This window comes from Aptenodytes patagonicus, chromosome 8 (genome assembly GCF_965638725.1).
Source record: "Aptenodytes patagonicus chromosome 8, bAptPat1.pri.cur, whole genome shotgun sequence".
In the NCBI taxonomy this organism is placed as follows: Eukaryota; Metazoa; Chordata; class Aves; order Sphenisciformes; family Spheniscidae; genus Aptenodytes; species Aptenodytes patagonicus.
The window spans coordinates 2,970,024-2,997,629 of NC_134956.1; the positions used below are offsets into that span (position 1 = coordinate 2,970,024).

General features: G+C 37.6%; 1 protein-coding gene across 1 annotated transcript in view; it reads right to left on the minus strand.

Annotated features, from left to right (window-relative positions):
• Positions 1-1,335: 1,335 nt before the first annotated feature.
• Positions 1,336-27,606, minus strand: part of SYN2 (synapsin II) — a 192,526-nt gene continuing 166,255 nt past the window's right edge. Inside the window, exons 10-13 of the mRNA XM_076345983.1 lie at positions 26,057-26,206; positions 8,882-8,942; positions 4,835-5,138; positions 1,336-2,238 (exon numbers count right to left, since the gene is read on the minus strand). Of these exons, the coding sequence (XP_076202098.1) occupies positions 2,103-2,238; positions 4,835-5,138; positions 8,882-8,942; positions 26,057-26,206 (651 nt within the window). The 3' untranslated portion in view covers positions 1,336-2,102. The remainder of the gene's footprint in view (positions 2,239-4,834; positions 5,139-8,881; positions 8,943-26,056; positions 26,207-27,606) is intronic.

Genomic DNA, 27,606 nt, shown 5'->3' on the forward strand with positions numbered 1-27,606 from the left:
TGATTAATCTTTCTAATCTAAAAGTAAAGTGCTTCTCAGACATGAAAGGCTCTATAACTGCTCAAGGTTATTGCAGCTCAGTGAAGGGTGTTCCAATCCAGTGGCGGGCAGGAGGGGGACAAAACTTAAAAAAATCGGAGTATAGTTGATATTTATGAACTAATAAAGACTATTAACAGTTAAAGCATTCTGTTTTGCCACAGAATTCATCATCTAAACTACAGGCTTCTGTACACAGTACCTTCCTCCTGAAAAAAAAAGAGAATTGTCATTAATTCAGCAAGAGGGCTTCTCCGAGGGCTGCTCCACAAAGATGAGGGTTATATGCCAAACAGAGAGACTGAGATTCCATCCTATAGAGGGCAATGCTATGTATTTAATGTTTGTAATGTTGCAGTGCAAACTTACCCATAAACTCATTTTAGTCTTAACCTGGAGGAAAGCATTGTTCTAGGTATGATTGTTCAACTACAATATTGAGTCAGTCCTCATTGTCAGTCCAAAAAGGGTGTCGGCTGTGTTGCCTGTGAGTGATTTGGACATGTCTGCTTTTCAGGAAATACATATGCTAAGATCATCAACTTAGACGATGTTGACAAACAGAGAGCTATCGGATGCTAATGTACAAACTAAATTCTGGCATTACTGGAAATTAAGGTTTCCATACTTCATTGCCAACCTCCTGGCCCAAGCCAGGCTCTTCACCCAAAGGAATCCAAAACTGCTGAAAGGACTTATGTCATCAGAGGGTGATTGTGATTTACCTAGACTTCATAAACTATCGGATCTACAAGAAGTAAAATTTCTGAGGCAAATAGATGTGTCTCTGCAAACCCATTACAAATCCCATAGGGTTTTTAAGTTAACGTTGTGTTGCCTGTTTTCTCCCTCAGACATGCTAATACTGCAGTTATTTTTTCTTGTTTCCCCTGTTAGCACTGTTTCCTGGCAAGGAATACTGCTGCATGTAATTGGTGGTAGGCAGAATGACATGATAATCATTTGGAAATGGATAGTCTAGAGATTACTAATGAACTTCAGTTTGATTTAGATAATTTAAAAAAAATAGCTACTACCTCAAAGTCTGGGATCAATTCTGTTTTCACAAGTTAGAGAAATATTTTTAAAATACATAACTTATTAGAAAATGTAACTGTGATTCCTAGAATTTATAATTTTTTATTATGCTGATTCAAAAAGGGAATTATTTATGATAGTTTATTTTCTTACAGTTGTGGTTTGTGTCCAAATATTTTATAATCATAAAGCTACCCTTTTTATATCAGTCAAAATAGACAATATATACTGATGTTGAAACAAGCTTTGTAGAAGACATTTTTTTAAATCAGGCATGGGACTTTACATTTATTAGAAGGTGTTCACAAAAATAAGGGTAACATCATGCATATTCTTTGCAACTAAACCCAGTTATGGTTACAGTTTGGAAATAAATTTAAATAGACATATGGAGATACAGTAGTACATATACACTCTATTTATGACATTAAGTTAGTGTACTGATAACTCTCAGCAATACATCAGAAGTCTACAACCAGCTGATGGAAAGATTGTATAAGGAGGAAGAAACTGCTTCAATTTCTCACATTATTTATGTGGCTTGACAAGAATGTCAGTGTGAATTGCCTCCTAAATCTGGGAGGCAAGAACAAGTCAAGACTATACTTTTGCAGTACAAAACATTTACACACAAAGTACACATGCATTGCAATGCATTGGAAATGGGTAAAGCAAGGAGAAACCCATTACTCAATGCTTTATTAACACAATTCTACAAAGGAATCTCAAATAGGATTATACAGTTCAGTCACAGTAAGGCCACAATATTACAATGGATAAGGACCCTAGAATTCGGCATTCTGTGTTAGTAATAGAACCCTTCCTTCTTTATATATTTTTATACATGTTCCTGAATGGTATCTCATCAAAGTCCTTCTTCTATTTTTTTTTTTTTGTAAGTTTAACATATTGCTTAATACAACAGTTAGCACAGCAGAGAAGGGTACTGTCACAGGGGAAACAAAACCTATGTAACATTCACGTAGTTTTTAGACTGTATGCCTGGTGCATTTAGATGAAGCTGGCTAATCAGAAAAAAGACTAGCAAAGGATTTCCTCAAGTTTCGAATAGTTTCAGCTTTTGCTTCATCTTCATTCACAGATGATCGGAAGAAGGATGATTCTGTGAAACTGAAGGCATTTGTCAAAGACTGCGACTTGCTGCAAGACAAAAATGCAACATGTTTTATATGGTCATATTGTCTACCAGCTTCCATCCACATATAACTTGTATAAATGATGAGAAAAGGAAAAATGTCCATGAGATGTAGACAGTTTGCATGTGAACAAAATGGACATTCAATCCAAGCAATATAGTTAGCTGTAGCATACAGAGCTGCTGCAATACAGCACATGCCTTCTGTACTTCCATTTGAGAAGTAGGATAATCTTTTCCTTTAGAGAGCCCACTGCTTTTTTTACAGATCTGAAACGTTGTATTCCAGTAAATTGGATGATGTAAATTAGAACATGAGGAAAAAGTGGGCCTGCCTGCTAAACCCAAATCACCACCCAACACAGGATGATTAATAATTGTGTTTGTTAAGGCTGCAAACAGTTATGCACAAAGAAAAATTAGGTATATCGGCAAGAGTTTGAAGAATGAATCCTAAGGATGTAATGCTCTCTCTCTCTCTCACATTTGATCCTTAATGGAGACTTAATGACACTTTATATCTTTAAAAAAAATCCCCAAATCAGATATAATTTTTCTTGTCTAGAAGCAGTCTAGCAATGCTATTCTGTTTTTAGTGCTATCACGTAACTACGGTATAAGTCTCTGTAAGCATGAATAAAATAACATATAAGAAGGAAAATGTCTGAAGTTTAAAACTTTAACTCATGACTTGTCAAATAAAATTATATTTAAAAAGTAGGCTTGAATTCAAATAGAAAACATTAATGAGTTATAATGTTTTTACAAAGATATCCATGCATTAGTAAAACTAGTTAACTGATTTCATTTTTATCTCAGTACAATAACAGGACTTCAGTTTTGGCTATAGTAAAACTGAAACACTTTTCTTATTCAGATTGTCTTACACTCTTCATGGTTTGCAACTTCTCTACCTCTAAACTAGAAATGTACAGCAAACAGTGCTACAGGCGTTTTAGGTTTTTCATAAATTATAGTTGTGTTAATGAGAATAGACTGATAAATGTTTGTTTGTACTCACTGAAAGAGGGAGGGTGGGAAGCAGCACTTGACTTGATTAGTAACACAATAAGTAGCCTAATTAAATATTTATTCATAGATTAATAACATGTACATACAGGTTAGGCAACAGCATGTGGGTGAATACAAAGCATACACATGCAAATAGATAGAGTTAATCCTACAGGCAGGAGATCCGAGTCTTGGTGTGGACCTAAAACTGCTTCTTGAAAGTTAGAAAAACTACTCTTATTACAGCTTGCATCTTAAAAACTTTAATTTCTCCTTTTTTATTTTATTTTAAATAGAGACTATTCTGTTCCATTTGAAGAAGAGAAAAATGAATCTAGATTTGAACAAGGAACTAAAGGAAAGGGAGAAAGCTGGGAAACAGTATGTGGTACAGTTCTTCTGTACCTGTTCTTAACTGTTTTTCTTAAATGTCAGAAGTTCACACGTTAAGTTTCAAACTATAAACTAGTTTCCATCTTGCTTAAGAAAATCAACCTCCCTATTCTCTATGTATACTTAAATAATGCATGAATTAATTTGAGTTTTATAAAACAGAATAAAGAAATACACTGTCCTAGGAAGGCAAGGAAAATACTGTCACCTTTGCGTATTGTCACCTAACACACCTTTTCCACTGAACTATGCTCGGGTGAGGACTCGGAATTAGTTCACGCTAGCATTAGCATATGAGTGGGTGGAAAAAGGGGATCTGTGTTACTTGGATAAAACAAAGACTGCATGCCAGTCTTTGTATTTACCAAAATAAGTAGAATGTGTCTGTGACTCTACCGGCAATAGCGTGTCAGGATCGCTATGTTGAAAAACAGTAAATCATTGCTAATACCTTCCTCATGTTTTCTGTTCACTGGGTTTAAGCTGTGAGAGGGGATATAGGTTCAGATCCTTTTCATATTCTTGACTGTAGCACGCGGCTGGCTAGACATAGCAACAATAGGATGCTGTGCATTAAGGAATCCTCCGGTGGCGAGATAACTACAGGCAGTTTTCTGTGCGAGTCCTGCAGTCTCCTCCGGAAAGGGCCTGTGTGGATTGCTTGTGCTGTACAGTCAGTAGCACTGTATAACCATGAACGAAGTGCGACTGTAAAGAAACACAGTTTGGCAGCCACTGTCTAGCATGTTCATTTGGATTGTTTCTGAGATAGGCCTTCTGAAACTGGAATCTGTTGTCTGAGTGACTGCAAGGTTAAAAGTTTAAATAGATAAGACTTCCTCTTTTCTGTGCAGGCTTACAGCACACCCAGATCATGAGTCAGTGACATGAAAATGAGAAAACAACTACGAGAAAGATGATGATTTTTCAGACCTAGTTGGGGCAGAAATTGCACAACTAATACATGAAATTTTGTGTCTAATACATGAAATTTTGTGTAGTGCTTAGGATATAACTAATGACACTCTCTTAGTAATCATAAACAGAGAATAAGCTTTTTGAAATGGTTTAACCTCATTTTAGACTTGGGAACATATGTACATTTTTTTCTGAATATTAGACCAGCTGCCAAATTACAGTTAAGATGACAAAATCTGTGTTATGAGGAGAAAAGGAAACAGATAAAGCAAATCTTACTTAAGTTGTGGATGAGACTGAGGCTTCTGTTGTGGAGCAGGCTGTGGAGCAGGCTGTGGAGCTGGCTGTTGAGCAGGCTGTGGCTGTGGCTGTGGCTGCGGCTGCGGCTGTGGCTCTGCTTCCTTTGATAATCTGGTGCTGGAAGGACCTTGAGCCTGGGGACGTGGTTGCTGAGTTGTAGGTCCAGGTGGACGCTGTGGCTGGGAAGTTGAGGGCTTTGCTGACTGCCCAGGGGGGTACATGCGCTGTGGCTGCAATGGCTCCTGGCTTTGTGATTGCATTCCTTGGGGTTGCACTGGGCCCCCTAGGTTCAGTACAAGAAAAACTTCATAATGTTATAGTATCAAAGAATTCTTATTAGATTTCATATCCAACACTTTAAAATAATCCTTGAATGTGATTAATTCTACTTCTGAGGCAAAATTCTATTAATATGGACTGCAGTTTCTTGTAGTCAATACTACTAATCACAGTTGGTACATTAGTAACTTGCTTGGAGCCCCTATGATTCATCCTTAAAATCGCTAAGAAGTACGAAATTTATCCCAGCAGTAGCGGAACTGACTTCAAATCAAATCAATGGAGTTACACCCAGTATAATTTTGGCCCAGCCCAAGGAGAGGCTGCAAGATAATAGAACATACCAGTAATATCTATTTCAACAATACAGCTACTATTTTCTGTGTAGTTATTGCAGTTTTGTTCCTCCAAAGGTTGAAAATTATTTCTGTACTATTCCTCTTAGAGTCACTCTTATAGCAGTAAACCAACTTTATACTGAAATTTTCTGGCTAATTTAGAGTCTTTTGATAACTTATTTAACTAACCCCTTAGTGAAATATGTCAAGAGCATTACAAAAACACAAGAAAGTCATTACTAATTCTTTACCAAGGAGATCTTTCCACTGAGAAGGAAGTACACTGGCAAAATACCGTATCAAGTGTGAAACTACAATGTGTAGTAGAGGCTTAAGTTGCGAAATCCATGGCTGAAAGATGCTACATCATCATACAGCTTTTTTCCTTTCTGCTTTCTGACTGAAATAGTGCAGTGTCAGGTATCAGTGGGCATGCTGCTTTATCTCGTATCAGATGTCTGAATGTGGTTTTCTGGGCTGACAGTTGTTATAACTGAATCTTTATTCTTGCATGTGACAAGGCACGCAGGACATCTGAGTTAAAGGGAAGAAAGGACAGGGTGAAATTCTGAGCGATTTGTTTGTATAATGTTTCGGTCAGGGTAAGAGCTTTGCTGAACAGTAAATATTATAGAAGACAACTGACCTAGATGTTCTGAACACTTGGGAATTTTTAGTCTTACACAGATATTTAGTGCAAGTAAAAGACCTAATCTATTCAGGTCTCTAGAAGAAAACCTTCATATCTGGAAGTACTGTTGCAATACAGGATTTTTTTTTTTTAAATTGCTATTATAGTTAGCTTTCCACTTACTATATGAGATTCCAGTGTATGTGTCTGAGAACAGCATGTACTAATGCTTCAATAAGTTTTAATACAGTTGTAGCAGTGTGTTGTGGTGTAGAAAGATAAATAGCACGTACTGTATGTTAAGGAATGTGCCTTCATTGTTTATTAATTTGAACCACTTTTGTAGGAAATATTTGAAGGTGATAACATGGTCTTGCAACATCTTAATAAGGATCGTTTTCTTATTAGTCTCCTTTCACTCAATATTGAAAAACAGAAAGGTTTCTTTCCCCCACTTGTACATACAGGCTTGAATGCCAGAAACTTTACACTGAAGACAGATAGAACTTTCTTTTATTGCACATTAAGCTGTACAAGATATTTCACATAAAAGATATACTGCTGTCACACTTCCAGCATTTGCTCACTTTCTTGCAGCTGGGTTGTACAAAAGGCAACAATCATGAAAGAAACTTTTACCAAAAATAACTCAACAAAACTGAACATTAAGCCTACACTGTAAAACATCTGTTCCCTGTTACCCACAATATTGCACCTAAGCATGCTTACATGCAGAGAGACATTTTGGCTTGCTTCTTGTCTGTGGTATGTAGTAATAGTGTGTGCCCTTGTAAATCCTTTACAGTCAACAAGCTGAAATCCTACCTGAAACACCCATCTCTTCTTTGCACACACAACTCACAAATGTCGTGTGAAAAGCACTTGTGAATACTTGTACTACTACATGCAAAAAAATACCAACTGCTTTAAATAAAATCAATCATCAGATTCATTTCTTCACCCCAGGGCAGTATGGTTTATTCACTTTTATGGTGTCTGGAGGTAAGGATTTGTGAACCTGATTCTAAGTGGAATTTTCTTAATATAGAACAAAATAGCCAATGCCATCATTGGAATGATCACTGACCCAGACAAATGCTGATCACTAAAGCAAAATATTCATGTAATTTACTGATAGGTAGTAAACAGTAGCACTTACCACAAACATTTAAATAGCTAATAATGCATACCTTAATTCTCATCCTACCAGCCAGCTTGTACAAATAAAAGAAACACTAAGAATGATGATTCTCACTGATAATTTTTTCCAGTGTTTGTAGGGAAAACAGAAGTAGAACATAAGGCTGTTTTCCCTTTAAACAAAATTGTTTGCACTAAGCTAATGGCCACTACTCATCTTTGTACATATTCAAGATTAAAATTACAGTTTTGTGGCTCACTTGCAACTAAGCTTTATGGTATGCTAGCAGTGTGTAGCTTGTGATTCTAGGCTAGATTTCTCACAACAGATTAACTGCCTGCCTGTGTATTTCTCGTAATATTACATTATAAATTGGTTATGCAAAAATCACAAATAATTTACCTACAGAAAATCTAGCAGTTGTCAGGCATCTCAATTCTTTTTGCATGTTTGATTTCAAGCAATTTTTATAAACCCTATTTATGTGGATAACGCTGGGACTGAATTTTCTTTATAGCTACCTGGATACTTCTAGGTTTAAATAGTAGACCTGAGTTGGTAAAGAAAACCACTGACATTTTTGTCTCGCGTTCTAATCAAAGGGCAAGATCCCTAGCTGGTTAAAGGTACCTTGGTCTACCATCTCGGTATTGGAAAAAAATGAGCTCTTACAGGAAGTTTAACAGTCCTTGAGGTACTTCTCACCAAATAACCTGGGATTTAACTCTTAGGTAAGTATAAGATTTTTGAAAGTATTTGCATTAGTTTTCTTTAAAAATCTCCACAGATTACTAATCCAGAATGACAACAAAAGGTACTACTTAATTGAAATAGGATACATTAAATACTCACACTTGCACTGAGATATTGCACATAGGTGGCCCATTTACATAGCTTTGTAGCTAATAATTTAATGCAGAATTACTAAAAATATGAATACCAGTATGTAAAATAGAAGATATTTTAAATATTCCTTGGGAAGAACTGTATCTTATGGAGTCACTGAAATATTAGACTTCCACTTGCATATAAGTAAAACTCAAATGTTAACAAACTTTATAAAATTATAAATAAAAAGCCTCACTAGCAAATTCTAATCTAGACTTTTAAAAATATATCTGGATCACCTACCTATTAGTCATGCACACGCACAAAAAAATAAAGGCTATGAGTACAGTGTGCACACACTCACAGAGTAAGCAAAAGTATTTAGATTTGAACCTTGGTGGTATTTTACTTAACGATATATAATACTCAAAAAATACTGTCTAACCATCCATCATGTACAGTTGCACTGGGCTCTAAAGAGGCACATTCTTTGTACACTGTTGACAACAGCCCTGAAATCACAAATTTTACAGAGAAAGGTAGGTAAGCATTACACGCACAGACATGAACAAGTAAACAACCAGACGGTATAGTTGACGCTGCATAGAAAAAACACAGTCCAGGTCAGCACTGAAATAATGCAAAAATTGAACAAAACTGGTATGTTTGCCTTTAAGATTGTGTGTTTGTTTCTTTTCTTTTTTCATTTTTGCTTTAACCCTTGCTTTTAGTCTCAATTATCTAAGTAGCCTGGACTTGTTTTGGTCCTACTGCAACGCCATTACAGTCGAGAATGTACTGTAAACAACCTTGAGGTGGTGGTCGCTGAGGTGGGATTTTGTTTGGCTCTGGCTCCTTTAGTGATCCACTCTGGAAAATACATTTGAAAACAGAAGAGAAAAAAAATTAGAGTAGCTTAGTTCCAATTTTCCACTAATTTGTCTTTATTTTCATTAGAAATCTCTTTATTGGTTGGGGCTGAACATATACTTTTAATTTATTCCAGATAACATTTTCTAATTTAGTTGCTGTCTCACAAGACATATGAATCCCGGACTAATCCAAAGCTGAGTTCTTAAAAAAAATTGTTTTCCCTTTGCAGCATGTGATCGTGATATAAGGAGTGCCTTCTCAAATCTTACCTCTATTTGTGTAAGGTCTTTCTCCTTCAGTTCCTAGCACCTTGAGCGACTTTTCTGTATCTCATTGCTTCTGCTCTCTTTTTTAGGATAGACTGAATAGAAAATGGACTTCAACAGATACCTTTGTGTAATTTAAGAAATAATTTATTTTTAATTACATTTGCTTGTATCTGGAAGCACGAGCACAGCAGGCTTTTTTGCTAGTGGTAGTTTCACTTTGATTTGCTGACTGTAAATGGGAAGGGAGATGGACTACTCTAGGTTAGCTGTTTTGCTAAGCAAAATGAAAGAAGGAAGCAAAAACCACAGACAAATAATAAAAATAATTGAAATTACTTCATGCTACTCCATCTGACATGTTATTAGAAACACATGTAATACTTAACTTTTCAAAACAGGAGATTTATTTGGCAGTATCCTTTTCAAATGTGTACTTGTAGAGAGGAAAAGATGGGCCTGAACCAAAACCTTGGAGCAGAACACCCTCTGGGAACATTAGCATTTGAATCCAAACTTTGTCTTAGGCCCATCTCTAATATTTTGAAAACTGAAATATGTTAAATCATTGGACATAATAGCTTGGGTTTTTTTTTTTTTTAAGGATCCAGAAATTAAATTGCCATCTGTCAAGAGGGGAAAAAACCCAGAATGTATTAAATAGTAAATGTAAAATTAATTAAACGTGTTTCTTGCAAAGCTTTTTTTCTGATAGATTGGTATTTGATCTTAGAACTATAGAGATAAATCTTACTCATAGAGATGTGAATTCCTGCACAGCAATCTAGAAGTTACACTTTTTAAATGTTACAAGACAACAATGCTCTATCATATGCAGCTGTTGCAAATTGCTGTGTCTGCTTTAGCTACATAAATAAAAGGACATAGGACAGGTCCAAAACTCTAATTATTCAGAGTTACCAGCCTTCAGAAGACCAAATGAGGAGTAAAAATGATACGTACAAAATGAATGAAGCAAAATCTGATCCTTATATTAACTGACCAGTTACATAGTTCTCGGTAAGCATCATTGTAAGGATGAGGATGTGTAGCAAAGAAGAGAATTTCATAAGGAAAGACACAGCCACCAGAAAACTTTGAAGTGCTTTAGTGTGGGTTAAAGTCTTCTGTTTTGTTTCTCTCCTTCCTCTAATTTTCTGAACCACATGTAGAAGTTAACATTCTATCCTATGCGTGTTTCAGTAATGTTAAGTATTTGTGGTATCCACTCCGTGTAATGCCTTGGAGCTCACTGAAACAATATGCATTTACATCAGTAACTCCTTGGATACTGGGGAAATTAGCCCAGAGTGGAAACCTTGAAAAGTTGCCCTAGAGGAGCTAACTCCTTTCATATTCTAGTACCATTGTTCTGATGCACCTGGCACCTTCCTCTGTACGCCTTTAGGGCATTTGGGTGCTCTGTATTACAGAGAGGGCCTGTGTTTCCTTTGGTGTTGTAGTGTGACACATGGAGTGTGCCCTTAAAGGGAAAGTATAAGTACTTGGGCTTAAGGACCTCCAAGAGTTTCCTTCTGGAGGAGCAAACAGCTCATGTGACTTTTGTTAGAAAGCATGCATAACATTTTATAAGGAACTTTACTACGATTACCACGCGACAGACTTCCTAGCCTTACAGAGGGCCATAAACCAATCTATATGGTTCTCTGCAGTGGCAGAGGATGACTAGGGAGGATATGAGTGTTGCTATTTTTCTACTAAAACAAAAGTAAAAGATTATGTAGGTAAAACTCATCTTTTATTTAGAAACTGAAAGCACAGGCTGGCAATTTAAATTCACATCTACTTTAACGTTAAAACAACATCTGCAGGGCCTCTGTCTCCTCCATGCCTTGAGGCTGAAGCAAGTCTGCCATTTGTTCGTGCACTGAAATGGTCTTGGGTTTTATCGCACACACCACCTAACTGACTTGACATGACAACATCAGTACTTACGCAATCTGCATATCTCTCTATCTGACAAAGAAATTATTTTATCCTAAATGAAGCTTTCAATAAACCTTATAGAAGCTTGCTAATTCTTACCTCAACTGTTCTGAAAGTTTAGAGCCTTTGTGCGTTTTCTGTTGAAGATGTATTTCCCCCTCTCTAGTCACTGACTGCAGCTGTCCTGATTTTACCACCCACACATCCTTTTTTTCACCAGATATCACCTGGTGCTTCCAGGAACCTCACCCATACTCCAGGCCAATCACATGGGTATATTACTTTTGCTAATTAGCCAACCCACCCAGGCTGACCCAAAAAGACTAATTAGCATTACATTCCTAATTGAGAAATCTTACTCATGGTTTTTCAATGGTCTGTAGTAACCCAGTCCTTTTCAAGAGTCAGTCTTTCAGACAGTCAGAAACCTTGATACTTGATATTAAAGACAGGCTTTGAACCAGTCTTGTTTGCTGTCCTGAGCCAAGGCCTTTATTAAAACCCAGGCTTCTTCTAAAACACCAGTTGTTGGCAAATCAACTACAGGCTCTTGCTTCTCGCCTCTCCAAGGTGGTGTGCCAATGTAATTGTAAGAGCTGCTAACTCTTTATAGGCAACACAGTCTCTCTGAACCGAGATGCTGGACTAGACCTGTCCTGCAGATGTATTCACCCCTCTTGTTTTTTTTCTTTCTTCCTTTGTTGCCCAGCCTAGAAGCTCACCCTCCTACCACTTTCTTTTAGTACAAACATGTTTTCCTGCACTGCAGTTCTGGTCTACAAACTTGCCTATTGCTTAGTTCAAACACTGCAGGAATCAAGGATTAGAATGCAGAATATATCATGGAAAATGACCCTGAACAGAGTCTTATTTGGATGCTCAGGGCTAAAGAGCAAAATTAGTAGTACAGAAGCTAGAAACTACAGTGTTTAGTACGGTTTAGGATTACCTAAGTGAGGTGTGGTAGCTGCTGTCGTAAGGAGCACTTTTGGTTTTCATTTTGTGGAACACAACTTTCATATCACATCCAAATTCCCCAAAGAGAAGAGACTGCTGATGTTGATAGTAACATTATGTAGAACTGCTTATAAAATCCTGTTCAAAGGGGATTTACTGTTTATATAACTATTCTAAAAAAATACAACTTTACTTGTGGAAACCTCTAAGCGACATGAATGCTGCAAGTATACTATAGTGATTTCTCAACTCTGGGTATAACAATTGATGCTTTGGTTGCATAATGGTCTTTAAGAATATTGGCTAAGTTAATTATAGCCAGAGCAGAAAACCCGCTACTTGTCTAGAAGATAGATGTCTCTAGATGTCTCTGTAGCACCTCCTTCCTTTCCACACTTACCTGAAATGGTCTCCTTAGAATTTTAGGGGTAGAACTGGAGGAAAGAACTGTTTGTTCTTCAAAGCATGTTGTATTAGAATTTGATCAGTGGTATGACTTCTTTTTCTACCCTGTATATTTATATAAATGCAGATTGGATTCATATATACTTGAATTTTGAATAGTCTGAAGAATGTTGAAATGGGTGGGAGCAAAAGCAGCAACTTGGCAGGGAAGCAGCCCTTGGGCAAAAGAGATGCTAAACCGAGTCCCAGCAAAAATTGATTTTGATTTGGCTGAGTTTGAAGATTTTGTGAACTATAGTTGGAGCACATATAGTTGTTTTTGGGTTTCGTTTGGTTTTCTTTGTAATGCAACGATAGAAGCTTTTCATAGGTATTTCAATATTTGAAGGGAAAGCCATATTTTTCAGGTCAAGAAGTAGAGGGATCAATTGAGAATTGCCAAAATACGAGCTGAGTTAGATCTCATAAAGGAAACAAGAATAAATTGTAAAACAATTAAGTAACAGGAGAACTAAGAAAAAATGTAATTGCTAAGCAGAGAGGTGATTTAGATAATTTAAGTAGGGTGTCAGTAGTAAATGAATGTTTGAAGTGTCCTAGATGATGATAAATACAGGAGCAAGGGCAAGATGGCAGGTGGGATAAAAGCTAAAAATGAGATGGAGGTAAAAATCAAAGATCTTCCTGGGCTGATATTGGTCAGACCAGATATTCTTCATCTCGGAAATCAAAACCAGCTGACTCATGAAATACAGAACCCATACCAGATATCTCTAACAACTGGAAATGTACAAGTTACACTGGAGAAGGTTAAGCACTAATACTACAGGCATTACATTGTGGGTAAGGAAGTGGCTGCTGAGGAGATAGGCAGTTACTGAAGAAAAACTAATGGGAAGGCTATAACAGGGATGTGGAACTCAAGTAGAATTTTCATTAATTAAGTTGGCACAAAAAAGTAGGTGTGTGTGCTACTAAAACCTGTAGATGCTACAGAGCTGGAAGACTACAGGACCAAAATACCCTAAAGAAAGAACCAAATTGATGAGCGGAGTAAAAAAAAGAACCAAACAACCCCCCCCAACAACTTAAATGCAATGTCCAAAGTAATTTATTTATGGACTAATTACGTGCATCTGTCAGAAATGCAGAGCTCGCTAACTGAAATGTAATGGGAAAGATTTGTGCAGTGAAAAAACCAAAATCTTATCACACATTCAGTGAAATACTTGCCGTAGGTGTTAGGCATGATGCCGTGTATCATTTACATCACCCCTGCTCAAGAAGGATGAATGTAAGCTGATCAGGCGCAGGAAAGCGCTATTAAACTGACCAGGCAGATGGAAGAGTCCATACCTACAGCATTTGGAAGAACGTCTTGCTTAGTTTAGCAAAATGAAGGCCTGAACGCCGTACAGTTGCTTTTTATAAATACATTATACTGGTAAAGAACTAGGCGGGAAACAAGCTAGACTCAAGGACAATGCAAACCAAGAAGAAATGGGTATAAACTGAACAAAACTGGGCTGGAATTAAGCACATACTGTATAGTTTAGGAAAGCAGTAAGATCTTGAAGTGGCTTTCTGATATGGAACATCCAAAAATGAGAAACCCCTTAGCACATTTAATGTGTAGTGAGTATAGCAGGGATACTTAGCGGTTGCTGGTTCAGAACTTACCCTATTTCGGGTGAATCTGCCATAGATGATGTATCTCCTTCACTGTGTTGCCAGTGGCACTGAACAGGACTACAAAGGTTTTGCTATTTTTTATATTACATATTCCCTGTGGACTGAGAAAGGCAGTGAAGCAGGCCTAGGTACAGTTGTAATGGAGAGACGTGGTAAGGCACACCTTAAAACGAAGCCACCTTCACTTTGTCTAGTGCAAAGAGGGCAGCTAGAGGTGACTTGGCTCCTGTTTTTACAGGTTTTTTGAGTACCAGTGTTCAGTCTTGCCCTTCTCCACGGAGGAAATCTGTATGGAAAAGATACTCTCAGCAAAATTGATGCCAGCCTAGAGTTTCTTATGTTGAAGTTGTGATCAAGAATTCAAAAATTTAGAGTGGCATTTGTTATTGCTTAACCAACTTTCTAAACTACCTGTGTAAAAGCCGTTAAGATCTTCCTCTGAATGGGAAGCAAAATGACTGCTAAGAGAAGAAAACACGCTATACAGCTTAATTTTTACTTAGAATAGTATTTACAAAATGCACTGAAAAAAGGTTTTTTTAAAACAGCAAAAAGTATTCTAACTTAGATTTTATAAAGTAAGTGTTTTCCATTGCTAGATAACGAATTACTTCCTAAAGAATAGTTTCCTTCTTGAGTATTTTTACACACAATCATAAAAATGAGTATCCTAGTATGGACTTACTGCTGTTAAAAGGTACACTCCAGTATTTTCCCTGGGATACTGAAACAGGTGACCTCCCATTGTCCATTCCAGCCCTATTTTCTATTATTCTGCTGAACAAAAATAATCCCACCCACCCCTCAAAGAGATGAGGTTTCTAGAGAAAAAGTAGGATGTCAATTTATCAGGGAAAAAGTTTCTTAAGAAGCGTCATCGCTTGTTGAAGCTAGATGGTCCCCTTCCAGAGCCAATCAGTAATTCTAATGGACAAGGATGCAGTCTTATTTTATTGCAGCTCTTGCTTAAAGAAGCCAGATTTCAACTTCTGTTTTTGAAAAGGGAACATTAAAAGCCTGCAGTTGCACAGCAGCTTTCAGGCAGTTCTTTCCAGTGAAAAAATTGCTCCCCATAGACAAGGAAGGAATGTGGACTATGCGATAGGAGAGAGCTCCCCCTGTGTGCTAAAGCAGCTGAGACAAAAATGTGTATGCATGCATGCCTCTACCAGAGAAAGAGAGCTGTAAGAAATGACAGGCAAGTGAAAGGGTACAACATATCTAGAAGACTGTCCAGTTACTGGAAAGTGAAACTTCCTTACACCTTTCTCAGTGTACGTAGATACCTCTATATACATGGAGGATAAGGTACCCCTTGGGGCTTGATAGTGTCAAAATCCTGTGCTGTTGTTTGAAGTTGTAAGGAAGGTTTTGACCCTTGAACCCAGGGGCTTTGACCCTGGCTGATGCTACGCTGTATCTGCTCCTCCAGTCTTAAAAAAAAAAAAAAAAAAAGGCAGATTTTTTTTTTAAATATGGGATGGCAAGTGATCCTTGCATGAACAGGAAGAGATTAAGATCTGCAGAACTTCATCTTGAGCCACAAAGATCCATCATTACTGGATCCATTCGGAATTGAAGTTTATGCTTTGAAACAAGAGAGTCTGGGAAAAAAATGGTGGAGCTAACTCAAGTCCAGTCTTATAACCTGCATTTTATCAGTGGTACAGAACAGTGGAGTGGGAGGAGGCATGGAAGAGAGGTAGTGCACCGAGCTAAACACCTGAGCTCCCCCTCAAACAATAGCAAAGTTCAGAACTCTAGTGTACGAACAGAGCATAAGACCTCTCCATCAATGGTTGCATGTGCTTCTCTTCTCGCTTCTCCTGGTGCAGCACAAGCACACAGCCACACAGAGGAGGTATTGGTGGTTGGTCTGAACTCTGACAAGCTTCCCGAGTCTCCCCTAGGAGTTGAGATATAGGGGAGAATGATACATAAGCATAAGCAGCTGAAGACAAGCTTGGTCTACTGGCAGCTAGCCAGATGGAGCACTGATCCACCACTAGATTAGTATCTGAAGTGATGGTGCGGGAGGGAGGTTGCTTCTTTTTTCCTACGGACAAATCAAGAATACTTGAAAATGAGCTGCTCTGTTTTGGATTTTTTCTGTAATTTATCTTGGTGCCTATCCTTTAAAAATTTTAACACATATTTAGCACACGGTCCTTATTCAAAATAAACTGTGGCAATGACTGCTGGGGAGAGGGACAAAATCCATGCAAGTTAAACATGGAGTAAAGCCAAACAGCTTTGCTTAAGGTTATGATTTAAAGGTCAGAGAAATCAAATAAAGAAGTCAAGTGGAGACAGAGAATGATAACAAAAAAAGTAGATGGGCAACACCCACCACAGCGGGGAAAGGAAAGGAGACTAAGGAAAAGCCTCCAAAAAAAAGATATTTCTATTAGGTTCAGCTTAAATAAACAAAATCAGAGAGTAAAAATAGATGAAAAATAAGATAAAATAAAAAATCAAAAGGATGTTATATGATAGTAGGTATAGCACTAAGACAAAACGGAGAGATCTAACTTAGACTCTCCTTTTCTATTTGTGTATATGGCAGCTATTGCCTGTTCTGTAAGGATGGGATTACTGTTTTCCTTGTTTTAATTTTGAAAAGGCTGGTTTTTGCTTTAAAATGGATTGAGGACATTTTTTGAAGTCTCGCAAAAAAATGCCTGGGGGACAAGACAGCTATTTCTCACAGAAGTCTACTAAGTACTTAAAAAGGTTACTCTATAGTGGTGGGCTCATGTTTACTTAAAAATTACATGTTTTCTTTGTTCTTGAGGGTAGTCACCATGGAGTTTCAGAATTCTCAAAGATAGTGTCTGTTTCTGCCAATACAATTGGCAGATTGTGAGATGATCAGATCACCTGGCAGAAGGTAATAAAAAAGTTAACAAAAGCGTAATTTTGTCACATGAATGAAGACAAAAAGAGAACAGTATTGTTATTATGTTTAAAATAAATGGGGAAAAGTATCTATTAACTAGTAATACTTGTTATGTTTTTCAGTTTTAGCTAGCATTTTGTTGCCTTCTGTATTATAAAATTATTAGCACTAAGGCTATAGCACTATATCCTACAGACAGCTGAAGTCATCCTAATCATCCTGGTCCTGAAGCTTAACTCCATCAGGGTGTCTGTGAGGCTTTTTCCTTTGGGCTCTTCTTCTAACGAGTATTTTTGTGAGCAACTCTTTCTCTTACAAGCTTTGCTCGGCTTGTCTGCAGGGATCGTGTATTTTTCCAGGTACGCTGCTGGTGATGAGCATTCAATATAGAGTATTCAGAAATAAAAAAAATATCAGGCCACATCCTGAAAACTTTTATTTCATTTGGACAAATTTCTGTTGATGTCAGTAGAAATGTTGACCAAATAATCCTAAACCTTTAATATATGCCCCCTAGTATAGTCTCTCTTACAGTCTAAACGTCATCAGGTCCCTTTAATAAGGGCACTGTAAAGGCACACTTGTTTAGCTCTTGGCACAGTATTTCAAAACAAGCTAAGAAAGATAAGCACTTATTAGTGTTTTGATTTAATCAGTCTCATTTAATGGATACACTCACAGTTAACAACCAAAAGCGTAGATAAATGTAGACATTTATCACTAGCAAATATCCAGCAAGCTATTTACCTGTTACTTCTGTTCACGAGTGAGACTAAATAAGCAACAGCATTGAGGAATACATACGCACCTCCCTTAGTAATTACTCCATCTACTGGTACAGGATCTCAATAAGTATTTTAAAATAGGTTATCTTAACTTTCATGATCAATTTGTTAGTAAAATCTCTGCTCAACATTTGTATGTTGTGTCCCACTGTTTTTTAATTACTGTCAATATTAAAAATCTTAGCATTTATTTTCCTGCATGAACTTTGTTTTTAATATATTACAATATCTGAATGTCAAGGTCAAACGCTCAAAATAAATCAAGCTTTGTGTAATGAAATAGCGACTGTTTTAAAGATACGGACATCCTTCATCCAGCAGTTAAAGTCTGAGTCTCCGCCTCTGTTGTGATCTCTGTCACTTATATGAAGAACAGAGTATCTGCCCTGAATAGGTGTCTTATTCAAAGGTGGACAAAACATCCTTGGTGTAGTAAAATATATGCTATCATTTTATACTTGTGATAAATGAACTTGACTGTTGTAAATTTAGCTGGAAGGAAGTGTGCCTCAAATGTGGCCTTTTACCAGGATGTGGTGAGCTCAGGGTCCGTACATGTTTATTTTCTTCTGCTTTTCTTAATTCCATACATTTATATTAGGATGTAAAAGGGTAACAGTTGTTTTACTTATATTTTCACAAAGATAAAATAACTGAAAGGTTAAAAAAAACCCCTTTGATTAAAATAAGCATCTCCTCTTCCAAATATACACAGCTAAACATTGTGTGTATATACATACACTTATATATATGTACACATTAAGGCAGCGCATTAAAATATATTCCATATTGAAATAATGAAAAGAAATTGAATAAATACATTACAGTAGCATTATGAGAAATTTTCGAATAGGGAGCATTTAGTATTTGTAAAATGTATACCCAGTTTCTTGTTTAATGTGATACAGCTTCTGTACTACGATGCAACACGTTGTAATACTAAATAATACAGAACTCTCAAAATCGGTTCTCGCACAAGAAAATAAGCCACGAGATGTCGCTGCGGTTCAGGGAACCAAAACTTGCTGCAGTAACAGAGGTCGATACCTTCAGCATTTCAGAAATGACTTGGAAAAACCGTTTTAACGTGGCAGTTTTAAGAATGGCTTTTGTCTTCTATAACCTTGGAAAGGTTCTGTGGTTAGTGTTCTGTGATATGCCCCAGCAATATTTTTCATTGTTCCTTATGAGTTTTCGTGACAGTGTTTTAGATTCTCTGCCAATATTTTTAGGAAGGCGTCTTGCTGCTGCCTGATTAATTTTCCTTTAAGCTGCAACAATAACTCAATACGCATTTGAATATGAAAAGTAATTTGCTTACTAGGGACTACGATTTAAAAGAACTTTAGGCAGATGGACAGTGCAAGTGGCAAAGAGTAACTACTTAGATTTTGTTTGTAGTCTCATCTGTCAAAGTGCACACAAACTTTCTCAGGTAAACACTGAACAGAAAAAAAACTTATTGATTGCTAATGTAGACTACGGAAGATGCTCAATTAATATCCACACAGATATACTCCTTGTTTATTGACAAGCTATATTGATCTGTTTATATAAAGTAACCTGATGTAAGAGTTTGGAAAGGTAAACAATTAGAGAGCCCTACAGTAAAATACTGTCCAGACTTTTTCCAGGGGCTCTGTGCTCCCTTGCCCTGAGCAGAGAGAAAGTGAGGCTAATCTCTTGAGTGTATTTAGGATCTGGGCTTCCATCAAACGTTATTCCACAAATCTGGGTACATCAGCTTTAGGGTCATATGATGCCATAGCTGCCATTTATCCCCTATTTAAACCTCTTCCTAAGAGAAAGAAATACAGCACGTGTGGTTTTAGGGGTCATTTGATCATTTAGCAACCTCCTTAAGGCAAGCTGTTCTTAAATGACTCCTGCTGTCTGACAGCATAGATCTAATTACACCAGGGTGTGATTTGCTTTGCACCAGTTCAGCAGGATGCTCAGCTACTGAAACTCTGTATTTACCCTCATTCATGTAGAATGATTTAATGTAGCCTTTTAATTTGTTTGTTAGGCAGTCTTTCCTTCCAGACATAAGGAAGAAAAATATGTTCCTGCAAGTAAGCGCCAAGGGACTGTGACAGAAAGAAAATTCTTGGTGGTGCTGTTAATTGGTGATATGAACATGGCCTGGCTAATGCAAGTAGATTGAGTGTTAGGGGTCTGAAGGACAATACAAAGCTGTAGCAAACCTACAAGTCATGGTTATACTCCAGGTGAACTTCTGTGAGACTGTGCAAAGCAGAAAGTCATTTAGAGATAAGGTCCACACCTCAAATTTAGCGCAGAGAAGTTTACTTCTCCTAATAAGCAGACTAATACTGAATTCTAGATTTCCATATGGCTCCATGATGGGATCCCTCCCAATTAAGCGCGTTCCCCTTCAGTTAAGATCAAATCAAGTAACTGTATTGTCTGACCATCATAAAAGCTTCAGTGATCTGAAAGAAATTGCTGCTCATCGTAAGTAGTTTGCTTTAAAAAAAAAAAAAAGCAAATACAACAGATGGAATGTAATAGAACTGTGACTACTCTTATGGAAGCCCAAGAATAGGAAATTTGATAATGGTTTGCTTTTCTCTCTGGAGGTAATACTTTTTGTTATTTACACTATGTTCACATTTGGTTCAATCTTCTCTCTGGACATAGGAAAATAAAACTGGAGAAAACTGCTTGGCTCTAGTGAAATCATATAAGGGGTCAGGGAACGAAGAATGAGTAAGATAAAGAGAAAAACAGGAAAAACAGAAATAAATTATACCAGATCTCTAAATAGCTGACGGTAGCTGAGTAAGGGCGCCTTGACCCCGGGCGCCACTGATCTTAATGTAATTGTACTGAACTTCCCTGTGGGTGAAGAGCGAAGAAGGTATGAAAACATTTTAGAAAAGAGTGTTAAGAAATGAAACGCTTCAGGTTCTGCTATTCTAGTCTCAAAATAATTAAAGTACGGTCCTCTTTACTTCTGCATCGTTTATTGCTTTATTATTGGTGTGCTACTCCTTTCTTTTACATTGAACAGAACCAGGATATAGCTGGGAATGCTGTGCTCTTTGTGATGTTACGTTGTTACGGATATTGTGTCTCCGGAGCACAGATTTCTTCCTTCCATTAAGGATAATAAATTCCTTGTTCTTTTGCAGATAATGCAACATGGTCTCAACAGAGCTTGACTGAAATAACATTTTCCTGATATGATTTTCCTTAGCTTCAACTGCTAACATGACCGTAATCATTTGCATTTTACGGTAATACTCATGTACAATGTAATATTCTACATAGAATTTAGTTCATCACAATTCATATCATGACTTGATATGCAGCTTTGAATAGATGTTTTACTATTACTGTTTTATACACAAATGCTGCTACAGAAACAAGCATAAAATAGCCTGCACTGAGCAACCACCTGCAGAGTTTTGCAAATCCAGACAGCAGAAGTTTCAGCAGCAATCTTTCCTATCAGCAGATGGAGAGAGAGAGAAGTGATTCCACTGGCTAGAACACTTCACTGGGTAGATTAACCTACTGGTTTGTTTTTTAGGAAAGATTTGAAAGAGGCTTCTCAAAAGATCTGTCAAAACTATTCAAAGAGGTTACAAAAGGTGGAAATTTAGATTTCCATCATTTTATTGCCTGCAAGTAGAGCAGGTTTGTCTCATGGAAAACTTCTATTAAAATCATATTCCTAGATAAAGTTCTATTACATATTTTCATCATGGTTGTGAGTAAAACAAACTGACATGTTTTTAAATTAAATAGAAACAGCTTAATTTTTGGAAAGAGTTTTTTGACCGTATGTAGTTACATGAGAGAGAACTCTGAGTCCAGGGACTCTTGCTTTTCTTTGTAGTGGGAAGACTTGTAAAGTAGCTGGTAAGAGCAAAACTGGCAAGCTTTGAATCCTGTAATCAAGAATACTTTCTGTCCCAATAGGGTTCAATCATGCTGTCAAAGGCATGCAGCAAACTGTAGCCTGGGACCACATGAGAAAAGCATGAGACACAGTTTGTTGGCTGCAGCCAGTCAGGTGGCGTGAGGTGCAACACACAGAGCTGCAAATTGTAGTTTTTCTCCTTCACAGATTCCCTGCCATTCTGTGTGCCAGTAGAACTTGTTATAGAGCCTGCACAGTGTTTACAGATAAATAAATAAATATGTCATATATATTTAAAAATTCTCAATATATCCGATATCTCAGATTATAGATTTACTGTGTTTAAGAATCACAGGATCTGCACCTCTGAGGTTTCAACATAAGCGAGACAGTTGTTTGAGGTCCCTGCCTTTGGAATGTGCTCCTTCTGGCGCTCTGACAGAGAGCACTTTGTTGGTCTTCAGAACATGTTGCAAGGCCAATCATTTCCATCAAGATTTGGCTGCATAGCTCTAAACAAAGACTTATTTTCCTAATCATTGATTTGTTTTCTGATGGATAGTTAATTGGAATAGTACTGACCATTGCGGGCATTTATAAATTGAAGCATTCTTTTATGTACGATGCACCCAGTGCCACAGTAGTGGGTAAATTATAAACGATTTTTAAAAACCCATGCAGATAATAAGGGAATTCAAAACATGGCACATCTATAGCTGTGCTATTGACTGTATACTGTTCATTTAAAAGCAGAAGTAGCAAAACACACAAATTACTCTTTGATATTTATATTACTTTGGTTTCTAAGACCACACATACATATGCACATAGTTGATTTGGGATAAATTACTGGCTTTGCATTTTATGTGACCTGGAGAAATATGCAGTATCCCCCTGCCCCGCAAATGAATGGACTGTATTTCTCAAGATTAGGAAATGATTTCTCAGATTAGAAAAGGAGAAGACTGTTCAAAGATGAAAGGGACAGCTTGTTTTAACAGACTGATTTTATTCTTAGGAAAACAACCTAGCTAAAAATTAACTACACGTGAGGAGATACCTGCTTTAAATACTGTAGATCTGTTTCATGATTTTCCCTTAAAGCTGAGAAGATTAATGGGTATTTGCAAATAGTATCTTCTGTAGAAATTCAGATCCCCTTTGTCTGTCCTGAACTGGTGGGTAATATGACAAGGCAAATTTTAAGGAAGCAGAATCTGATTAACTGAGAGGAAAACTAACAAATATTGCAAATATTCTGAAGGGACAGCTCTGATTTTGGGCAACTGCATTCCATAATTTAAGGATAGGATAAGGAAAAGAAGATTAATGTTGAATAACATCCTGTTGCCATTAGCAAAGGCTGAATTCTTCAGTAACCTAAACTAAGTAGAAGTCTAATAGAAGTTCAGCAGCTAGCCAGCAAATATTATCTTTGGATTCACCCAAAGCTTTTTTGTTTAAGAGAAAAAAATCCTTTTCATGGACATGATGAGTGACAGCAATGACTGAGGAATTTAGGAACTTTCTTAAAATGTTCCTTGTGTCCTGTTTTCATTCTGGACTTATGTAGGCAGTTTTCTTTGGAAATGAGTAAAAACTTTATTTACATACAACAGATAACCAGTTTCTTTGAATGACACCAGTAACCATAAACATTTCTCCTCCCTTGCCTTCTTTAAAATCCAGGGAAGCATGCCTACCCAAGACCTGATGTTGTTTTCCCCAAAATGTGAAATATCAAATGCTCTAAATGACTGTGAATTTATTAATGTTACAATAATGTCTATTACTGCTTTAAATTTTGATTTATGTTGACTTATATGCTCTGGGCAACTCTAAATTTTACTCTTTGCTTCATTTTAATATATAGCTAATTTACTAGTCCTAAAAGAAACTGTATTTTGGCATAAGGTGATTTATTTTTTTCCTCTCCTTGTCTTTCTTTTTCAGTGCCCTTTACAATGGACTTGAGTCAAGTTGGATGGAAACTTCTCCATTGTATGTGGTTCCGTGGTTGAAACAATTTTGAGCTTAGTTTCAAGTGGCTGTAATATAAATAGAAGCCACACCACTTTTTTATGTGGGATGATGTATTTTTATAACTTAAAGGATGATGATATATTTGAAGAACAAATTAGTCATTCTGCCTCAAGAACTAGTCTGTCTGAGGTATGCCACAAAATTGTTTTCAAATTGTTTACCTGGTGTGCAGCCTAGTGGGAGTAAAAATAGATTCTTGATTTAGGCTTGGTAATTCCTGTATTACAGTTTGGCTTATTTTGTTGCTTAACTGATTACCATGGAGCTGTGCTGGTACAGAGCAGCAATACAGTCCTTAATAGTCTATGTCAGAATGTATTGTCATGGTTTATTCCTTCAGTATATTAAAAGAAGTACACTAAAGTTGTAGCTAATAATGCTGCTCTTGATCAGACCTGCTCCCTAGCTATGAGGACATAAAAGATGCTCTTTAACATTTATATAGCACTTTTCAAACAATCATAGAATCATAGAACAGTTTGGGTTAGAACAGACCTTTTAAAGATTATCTAGTCCAACCCCCCCTGCCATGGGCAGGGACATCTTTCACTAGACCAGGTTGCTCAAAGCCCCATCCAACCTGACCTTGAACACTTCCAGGGATGGGGCATCCACAACTTCTCTGGACAACCTGTTCTAGTGTCTTACCACCCTCATCGTAAAGAATTTCTTCCTTACATCCAATCTAAATCTACCCTCTTTCAGTTTAAAACCATTACCCCTTGTCCTGTCACTACAGGCCTTGGTAAAAAGTCTTTCTCGATCTTTCTTATAAGACCCCTTTAAGTACTGCTAGGTTGCAGTAAGGTCTTCCCGGAGCCTTCTCTTCTCCAGGCCGAACAACCCCAACTCTCTCAGCCTGTCTTCACAGGAGAGCTGTTCCAGCCCTCTGATCATTTTCGTGGCCCTCCTCTGGACCCGCTCCAACAGGTCCGTGTCTTTCTTGTACTGGGGACCCCAGAACCGGATGCAGTACTCTAGGTAAGGTCTCACGAGAGTGGAGTAGAGGGGGAGAATCGCCTCTCTCGACCTGCTGGCCACGCTTCTTTTTAGGCAGGCCAGAATATGATTGGCTTTCTGAGCTGCAAGTGCACATTGCCGTCTCATATCCAATTTTTCATCTACTAGTATCCCCAAGCCCTTGCTGCAGGGCTGCTCTCAATCAATTCATCACCCTGTCTGTACTGCTATTGGGGGACTGCCGTGACCCAAGTGCAGGACCCTGACATCCAGGTCCCTCTGGATGGCATCCCTTCCCTCTAGCGTATTGACTGCACCACTCAGCTTGGTGTCGTCTGCAAATTTGCTGAGGGTGCACTCGATCCCACTATCCATACCATTGATGAAGATATTAAACGGTATTGATCTCAGCGCAGACCCTTGAGGGACACCACTTGTCACTGGTTTCCATCTGGACATTGAGCTGTTGACTGTAACTCTGGATGCGGCCATCTGGCCAATTCCTTATCCATCTGATAGTCCACCCATCAAATCCATCTCTCTCCAATTTAGAGGCAAAATTTTTATGTTCTTAGAGCCTTTTATAAAAATACCACACTCTCAGAAGTTATTTAAAGGATCAATAAAACAAACTTCACATTTTGTAAGCATGGAAATGGAAACACAAAGATGATTTCCAAAGTCTGAAAGGTAGCAAGGCCAGGGGCAGAATTCTGCATCCCCACACTTTAAGCATCAGGCCATGTGAGATAAAATAAGTAAAACACATCCATTTGCAACCTTAGACACAAGTTTTCTAGTACGCTAAACATATTTCAGGAGTTTCCCAGATTCGAAAGGTATTTTCGTGAATTGCAGCACATAAGATTATCATGTAATTCATTTCTCACAAGAACAACAAGAACTATTGTCTCAGCATTCTTTCTGACATCCTCAGGGCAAAGACTGTCTATGACAGCGCTTCTTATTATTTCCATGGTATTTTATACAGATGTAACTGAAAGGAAACAATACAAAGCCCAGTAATTCACTGAATCCACAGTTACCAGTTTGCTGGTAGAACCACACCAACACTTGGACTACTTGATTATATCTGGAGATAATCTCATTTAAATATGAAAAACCTGTAAAACATGTTGATAAGTTCTTGAATTCTTGTAGTTCAGGGTATGTCAGCATAGTTTTCCAGCCAAATTCTTTGAGGAAAATTTTGAGCTTAAAATTATAGAATAAGATTCTCTATTTTACAAACAAAAGTTTCCTACCTGAGGCTGCTGCGTGGCAGTGGGTCTCTGAGGAGATGGGATAGGAGTTTTGGACAACATTTGGTTCATTTTGCTTACGACTAGATCAGTTATATGTTGCCTGTCTTCAGTCTGATGCTCACCAATCAGAGGCATTGCACAGTCCATGACCTGTAAAATAAAACAATGCATCAGCTATTGATATGGCACCAAAGTAAACTTATTCCTCATCTGTGCAGAATGTCAGGTCATCTGTTTACTTAATTGTTTCTAACAAAAGTCAAACAAGATCTGTAGAAATGGTATGTTATATCAGAAAAAAGCCCGAGTGCAGGATATGGGTCAGCAGAGCAAGAGAACAGCAACTTCATGACGTCATCCCCTTCCAATCTTCAAGCAATATACAGGTTCAGTACGGTACTTGGGCATCCACTCTCCGGGGAACATGACTCCTGTGGGAAGCACGTAGCAGATACGGAAAATGAGGTTTCTTAGGCTATTCAGTGGTCTGCCGAAAATCTGAAGTCATTGCCTGCGCTCCTCTCTAAGCTACATTTCTGAAGATCTTCTCATGTGTTTTTGTGGCTCATACCATGTTCATCAGCTGAATTAGAACATGGAAATGCAAACTAAAACTTCGGCTTCCTAGCTATTTGTTGGATTTCTGCTAGGGAAGGCTGGATCCTTATGGATTAATGAAAAATTTTAATTAAGACCTTGTTATTATTGATATGCTTTTTTGAAAAGTAGTGTGGCTGCAATGCAGCTGATGCAAAAAAGAAGTAAGAAGTTCTACAAAGAAAGCAGGATATCAGAGAGGCAAATAAAAACGTGCGCATTTCCATTCTAAATGTGGCAGGTTAACAGTGTTCAGCAATTATTTAATTCAGCTATTAAGATGGATAAAACTAATACTGAATTCAGTTCGCTTCAGTGGGCTATAAGTATTTGTTATTTCTACACAATATTTGTTATTTCTACAGTGTATCTACTTTTAGCACACCTGTGTTTGTTTCAGGGGAAAGAAAAGCATAACGTAATAACCCCAGCTATTATTCACAATGGCACTGGACATTCTTATTTCAACAACAAAAGGATTTCATTCACTTCTGAGAAACTGCAAGCCTTTTTCAATATGCATCAAGGCTATTCAGAAGAAGGTGAAGGCACGTCACCTGCAGCCCCGCATTCTGCTGTTTCTTATAGGTATGGATCAGAAGTGACTGAAGCCTACAATACAAACAATAGTATTAATAATTAATTAATTAAGAGGCTGTTAGGGATAAAGCAGTTGGACTACGTTAGCAGTAATATACTGCATGGATGTCACTATATCTGACCCAGATAGAGTCTTTGTACAAACTGAGTTGCGTCCATCTAACTTTCAGTCTGTGAAAAGCTGTCCAGCTGCCAAGCCTCACCCGAGATTTCTCACTAGTGTGGGCAAGTCATGCACCAGACACAGTAATAAGCTGTGCTGGTATGAGAGAAGGTGGTGGTGGGTGAAGGAGGAAAGAATCATTAGTAAGGGATCCTCAAGGGTTTTGCACAACTGCAGAAGGATCCGTGAG